The 7,500-nt window shown below is 33.6% G+C and overlaps 1 protein-coding gene across 1 annotated transcript in view; it reads right to left on the bottom strand.

The window, feature by feature from the left end:
* Positions 1 to 2,523: 2,523 nt before the first annotated feature.
* The window catches only part of LOC145277688 (brain-specific homeobox protein homolog), a 193,117-nt gene continuing 188,140 nt past the window's right edge, over positions 2,524 to 7,500 (bottom strand). The window contains exon 4 of the mRNA XM_080129373.1: positions 2,524 to 2,972. Coding sequence (XP_079985499.1) covers positions 2,664 to 2,972 — 309 coding nt within the window. The 3' untranslated portion in view covers positions 2,524 to 2,663. The remainder of the gene's footprint in view (positions 2,973 to 7,500) is intronic.

The raw sequence follows: 7,500 nt of genomic DNA, 5'->3' as shown, positions 1-7,500 counted from the left end.
CAAGAAACTGGTGTGTCAACGTGATTATCCCGTATATATATACATATATATATATATACATATATATATATATATATATATATATATATATATATATATATATATATATATATATATATATATATATATATATATATATATATATATATATATATATATATATATATATATATATATATATATATATATATATATATATATATATATATATATATATATATATATATATATATATATATATATATATATATATATAAAACATTCTAAAACTAGCTTAGTATTCAAGCTTAAATATACAGTAGAAAGATTTCTCAAATACATTTTTGTAGTACTCACTATATTGTGAAAAGTTAAAGAATAACCAAGTTAAAAAAAAACGTTTTCACTCAAAATGGACTTGTTTAAGTGCCTTATATATTAAACTGACTGCAGCAGCTTATATCTTTGAAACAAATTTTTTTATCAGCCTTTAACATAGGCATTGTGAATCTGAACAACATTAATTAAGTTGCCTTTTTTTGTTTTTCCACACAAAAATAATAAAAAGAAAACACAAACAAATATTATTGTTGTATATATATATATATATATATATATATATATATATATATATATATATATATATATATATATTTAATGTCAAATTTCAGAATAATTGATTTTTTTTTTTTTTTCTTTATTTTTTTCTTTTGTTGTTAATTTTTTCTTTTATAAATCATAGTCTTATGTCAATCTTTTTTCTGTTCATTTTGTGTGGAGTTGAAATGAATTGAGATATTTGTTTTTTGTTTGTTTGCTTTTTGGTATCTCTCTCCCCTCTCTCTTTAATTAAAATATTTTTATGTAAATAAAGAAAAACTGTTTAAAAATGAGTATCTATCGCTTTAAATCACTAAGCTGTTTGGCTAATTGAAGTTCAAAGAATCGGACCGTTTGATTACGATCTCGTAAACCGAGAGAGAGAGAGAGAGAGAGAGAGAGAGAGAGAGAGAGAGAGAGAGAGAGAGAGAGAGAGAGAGAGAGAGAGAGAATCCCAGAAATTTTTAGTTCAATATTTACGGCATTTGATGAAAGAAATAGTTTTTTTCGTCTTCCAACATAATGATAGGCGATTATGTAGTATAGTTAGCAAGAGAAAAGATTAAAAACAAACAGACAACAAATAACTGTTACCAAAGGCAAGACAACTTGCTTATCTTATTAACTATATAATTTTCACGATTGCAAGATTTATTATCTATGCATTTGTTATCGCCACTTTTTCGTAGCGAAGTCAGTGTGATTTCTGCGATGGCTGCCATTTTTTCCTGGGGAGGAGACAGATTCATAAATAATAAATCTTTCAATTGGCAAACAAATGTAAAAATTATACAGTTAATTAGAAAAAGTAAATCTTACGTTCGCTAACAGGTATTTGCTGTTTATTTTCGTCACCCTTTTTCTTTTTAACTACATTACACAAACGCCAAATGCTATTTTATTTTGAACTGGGGTGTATTATGGTTTGGGCGACAATGCAAACGTAAAAGTGAGATAGAAAGAGGGATTTTCTTTTTCAAATATGACACAAAATAGATTTAAAAAATTAAGATGATGGATTTTTGCCGTAAATTTGAAGATGAAGTTATTAGCATGTCCAGTTATTGATTTATTTATTGATTTTTAAGAGGAGATGCACCACAATTATGTACAGTCCTTGTCACGTCAACATGATCGCGTCGGGCCACAGATTTCCAGTGTAAACATGGCGTTACATTTGATATAACGTTAGAAATAGTTTGTAACATTTTTTTTTTTTGCACCACCGATACTTTAGTCTTTTACAAATACTCACTGTGTGATTTTCAGTTTCATTATTGGATTGCTTTATTAGTTTTGGTTTCTTTATGAAAAATTATATTCCTTTTTATTAAAACTAAATGGAAATAAAATATTTCTTCGATATAACCATTGTCGGCTGCTTTGGCAAGTTTCAGTGTAAAATCACGGTCGCCATTTTTATTTTAAAATTCAGCCATGTTTTTTTCTTTCTTCTTTTTTATTTATTTATTTATTTTTTTTTTTTTTTGATAAACCCGAATATTTGGGGTTTTATTTTGCTCATCTTGAAGTTGTTTTAATGAATTTATCTGTTTTTTTATTTAATTTTTCGTCGATGTGTTAGCTTAAACAGTAAAACAATATTAGCATTGTTATTTTGATGTTTGCTTTTTTTCATCTAATAGATAAAAAATGAGACCAAAACATTTGTTTTTTGATCATTTTCTTTCAGGTTTTATACTGCCTCCTTTTCTTTTTTGTCGCATCCTTTTTTTTTACAATTATTTCACAGGCAAAGAGAAAGAGAGAGAGATAAAGGAAAGAAAAATATTATTATTTTTTTTTTAGAAAGAAACAAAATAAATAAAACAACCATCTTAACTATTACACACATTTGTCTTCCAGAAATCGCACAATTCCTCATAGCCCGATTCCTCCAAATATTCGTCCATAATTTAGTTTTAATAGAACATTTATTTTCTTTCGCTTCTCTCGACTTTTCCTCCATTGTCCGAATATAAATATATATTAAGTTATGACCGCTAGGTGGCGTTCATCTTATACCTCTTTCTTTTTTAAAATGATTGATTCTTTTTTCTGTTTTAAACGATGTGTGCACGAAATCAGCTATTCATTATCGGTCGGCGAAATCGCTCTGTGTCTGAATCGACAACGTCGATTTCTTCGGCCTCAATGTCAGAGCAAGGGTCATGTTGACTGAGTTCTGTTGAATCCTCTAGATCCGAGTCGGCACCGTTGCTGATTGTAGTCAGGGCTAAGTCGTCGGCGCCATGATGTTTCCCGTCGCAGCTCGAAGATGGCGTGTGATTAGTATCGGAAGATTTCGATGTTTTTCGGAGTTCGTTATCCTCTTGGATTTTCCTCTGCATTTTCTTGTGCTTCATGCGCCTGTTCTGAAACCAGGTCTTTACCTGTGCAAAGAAAATGAAATAAATATTAGTTTCTTTTCGTGTTGAGTGGCGACCATATTTTTAAACACGGCATTAAAACAAAATCACTAGCTAATTCTTACAAGAAACATCAAACGTTCATAATTACCCCAAACCATAAGTTTTCCATATCTCTTTAACGTAACTCACTCTTATGATAGCAAACTCGCATTGAATATCGAAGTTTCTCGATAGTACTAAAAGAAATTAAGCTATCTTAATCTATTATTAATTAATAGACTAGCGAGGGTACCCGGCGTTGCCCGGGTGTGTTAGTGTGGTGTAGTAAGGAACCTCGTAAAAATGTGGTAATAGGGGGGGGAGATCAAAACATTAGTAGGCAGTTTGGGTGGAGAGAGGTGTTGTTAAAAAAAAGTGGTAGTAGGCAGGCAGGCTCGAACCCGTAACCCGAAGAAGGAAAAGAAGGTGAAAAAAGTAACGTCTTAGCCGATGCGCCCATGCTAAAACCAGAAGTCGCAAGCATTTGAATTAATCCAACGGAGACGATGGCTTGCGAAAATGCCGACGAAAAACGCGACCACTCCTTGTAGAAAACTGACCATTTGAGGGTGAAGGAATTAATGGTTTTGGCCAATGTTTCGATATTTATTCGTCCGAGCTGTCGAGCTTCAAAACGGTACCGATCTTGTCAGGATCCGTCGCATGTGTCGAAAGTTTTTGACAGACATACAAACACACACACATTTTGCCTTTTATATATTAGATTAGCCTGATGCCTGACGTTGCCCGGGCGTTTGGAGATGTGTGTTAAGCAAAAAAAAAAAAAAAAAAAAAGCAGTAGTAGGCAGGCAGGCTCGAATTCATATCGCGAAAGAGGCAAAGAACTTGAAAAAAAAAAAGAAAACGTAACGTCTTTGCTGTTTCACCCATCGCCAAACTGGAAGTGGCGTAGGTTTAATTAATGTTAGTCAATCGAAAAGAGGGATGAATTTCGAAAATATCGGCGAAAAAAGCGACTTCTCCCTGTGCTCAGTTGAGGATGAAGGAATTAGTGTTTTTAGCCAATTTTTCGATATTTGTCGTCTGAAGAGTCCAGCTTCAAAATGATACCGTAAAAATCTGTCGCATTTGTCAAAAGTTTCAGGCAGACATATATATATATATATATATATATATATATATATATATATATATATATATATATACATACGTATATTTAAACGGGCAGGTGAGATTTATATTATAGATTAAAATGGCTGACTTCTGTTTTAGTATCATGAAATTCCGAAATCAGAAAGTAAGTTTGAGGCCCCTTACGTGCCGAACAGAAAATAATGTATGGCGTATATTTTAGTTTGAAGGCATGTTTTTAGCTTCATTTTACTTCAGTGAAAGTTCTCAGGAATGAAGGGATGTCCCTATCTGGAGCTTTCACTTGAACTCTATATGAGATACATAGATATTTGAATGTTCCATTAAAGTTTTTTTTTTTTTTACTTCTCAAACATTGAGTCGGTCAAGAAGTTGAGAACATAATTTTCCTTTCCTCATTTAACTATTTTAATATGTGATAGCATATCTTTCTATTTGGTTTTTTGGTCTTACTCGATTCCCGAACAAGAATTAATCTAGTCTAGTGGAATAACTAGCTTCGTGTTGCTACTTGAGATACCATCACTTGGAGAAGTTGCACTAGTTCTCGTAAAAAATAGTATGTGTTAACCTTAGCGAGGAGATCTTATTTGGGTTGCGAATCCTACATGGTTTGGAATATTTGGTCAGGGTTTACTTCTAGGGAAAAGTATCCTCGTGCCGGGTTGCCCTGACAAATCCCTTTACAGAGAGACCTTAGAGAGATAATGTTTTGTAGGCATTCAATTGCCCTTGTGTATTTCCAAACTAAATCACATTAATTTCTTTCAGGAACCCCTATCGTACCAAACGTTGTGTTTGATGATTAAAAACAATTAAATTGAATGTTGGTCTCATGCTAAATGGGCAATACGATGTCTATTAAAAAGATATTGATAATTTTACGCGTTTTGGAAATAAAGGCGGTGATTGTTTGAGTGTTAGTAGAGATGGATTTGTGGAGAATAGTCCATGAGTTAAGTTAGTGCCCAGAGATACTGACCGCCTGCTAGGACATCCGCTCGAGCCGGCAAATTAGAAGCCGGCCTCCGATTATGAGAGACAAGCAAACGATAATGACCGACTACTCTCGGTGAATATGACAACATCCGGGCCCTGAAGGGATGTCGCATTTGAAGGGAAAACTTTGGGTAGGGGGAATCGTTAACTCCTTTTGTGCAAGCTACGTAAAACTGCGCCTCTCTTTCCGATGGTGGCTGTAATCCATAAACAGCTCCGAATTGTTTTGCGAACACGAGCTTGGCAGAATTATAAACACGGAATAACATTAAATAGAAGAATCCCGTGGAAATTCTACGGTTGCTTATTTATATTCTCCATTTTCTTATCACAAAATATTTGTCCGCCACGTACTTTTTAAATAAATAAAACTAATGCAATGCTGAATTTTTTGATTAGGTATGAATGTTTGTAATATTTGGATTGTTCGGACAATTATTCTCATCTTGGGTGTTATTAGAACAACGTCCCGACCGTTGAAACCTACGACCTTCATCGGGTGTTAAATTTTTTTTTCAACTAAGATAAGAAATATGTATTGTAAGAAATCGGACCTTGGGTAAATTATAAAAAAAAAGTCACTTTTCAGGGGTCACTAGGGTACTTTTTAAGATTTTCTTATGATTCAATTTTAACCATACTAATTGTCATAATTATTGAAAAAATATTTTACGAAACCGTGGATAAACATCTTACGTGTGTTTTCGTTTTTTTTTTTTGTTTTTTAAAATAAAAATACAGTGCAAGGGAGGCGACTCTAAGATGTAGGTCGTAGGTAACAACAGCAGTAGAAGGATCCCACCATCTTTATAACTTTTAAGACGACGATATGATTCCATTATTCTTATTATAATGAGATGTAGCTTACGTAAATTACTGTATTTGATATGTAATAAGAGAAGTACTAGCGGGGTGGGGGAGAGCGGCTTTGGCCGAATTTAGAATATGCTTAAATATGATATTTTATTTTGTCCAGATGTCGTATATATATTATTATAGACTCCTGATTTCAAAAGTTAAAAAGAATATTTCGGTTTCATCAGCTACAATCGAAACCGGAACTGTAGCATTTAAAGCTGGTGACGTTACCACTGTACCAACTTGTTTAAAATTGCACAATTATCAGAGATATATGATTTTTCAACTTTTTACATAAACTAAAATGAACTAAAATATAGACTACATAATCATGAAATGACTACCCAGAAAGCGTTACATCGGCTACGAAAAACCTAGAGCAAACAGTAAAGACAATACCCGAAAACTTGCCACATGTGCAAACCATGCATAAAGGATCTGTCCGAAAATTTTGTTAAAACTATGCAGTCCATATGACATCAGAACAATATTCAAGTGTGATTTGACCCTCAAAAACACCTTGTACGAGTCAAACCCCTGACCGGAAGTCTCATGGCAAAAAACTGTGTATGTGAGATTTCATGCAAATGTGGAAAACTATACAAAAGGGAGACCGGTCGGTCCCTAAAAGTAATGCTAGAAGAACACCGTAAATCCGTGAGACGGGGTGAGGGCGAAAAGTCGTGACTAGCTGATCACATATGAAAAGAAAAAGGAACACTTTATGGAACGAGGTCAAAATGACTGACAGGGATGCAAGGTGGAGAGTCAGGCGAATCAAGGAGGCAGCACATATGCTAAAAAAAATAAATAAATAAGCATGCCAAGCCTAGATTTTAGTAGCATTTGAGAGACTCCAAGAACGGCAAAAGAGTTAAAGACCAGCTTGAATGTCTAAAGTTAAATGAAATTATCTCATATTCAAAGAAAAAAGTCCGACTAAACCATACAAATGTTTAGGCTACTAAATAATAATAATAATAATAATAATAATAATAATAATAATAATAATAATAATCCGAGCAAGGAGACTGGATGTCATACTAATTAACAAGAATAAAAAGACCTGCCAGATTGTAGATGTTGCCGTTCCAGCAGGCCACAAAGTGAAGATCAAGGAGACGGAGAAGCGGAGCAAATACACTAAACTGACCAGTGAGCCCAAAGGGATATGGAAGATGAAAAAAGCTAAGATAATACCACGAATAGTAGGAGCACTAGGAACAATATCGAAATACTTTGACAAGACAATGAGAAAGATTGGAATCAGAGCGATAGCTGAGAAGACACAACGGATAATGATATAATGAAAACGGCTGAAATATTAAGGAAAACCCTTGAATGCGGAGACACTAACACATGAGCTAAATGCTACAGATGTAAAACAGAAAGGAACATCACATAGATTCATAATAACCCCCTGCACCCCTAGATCCCCCTTTTTGTGTGTGTTTCACCAAAAACTGACGCCACACAAAATTAGCGAGGAGAGTCAAAAAGGATGGAAGGACCAAGGAGAGAAAGCACTAGCTAGACTAAC

The sequence above is a fragment of the Euprymna scolopes genome, chromosome 6, assembly GCF_053919585.1.
Source record: "Euprymna scolopes isolate OS-2025 chromosome 6, ASM5391958v1, whole genome shotgun sequence".
Lineage (NCBI taxonomy): Eukaryota > Metazoa > Mollusca > Cephalopoda > Sepiida > Sepiolidae > Euprymna > Euprymna scolopes.
The sequence above is the reverse complement of the archived record's forward strand: the minus strand, read 5'-3'. Positions and strand labels throughout refer to the sequence as shown.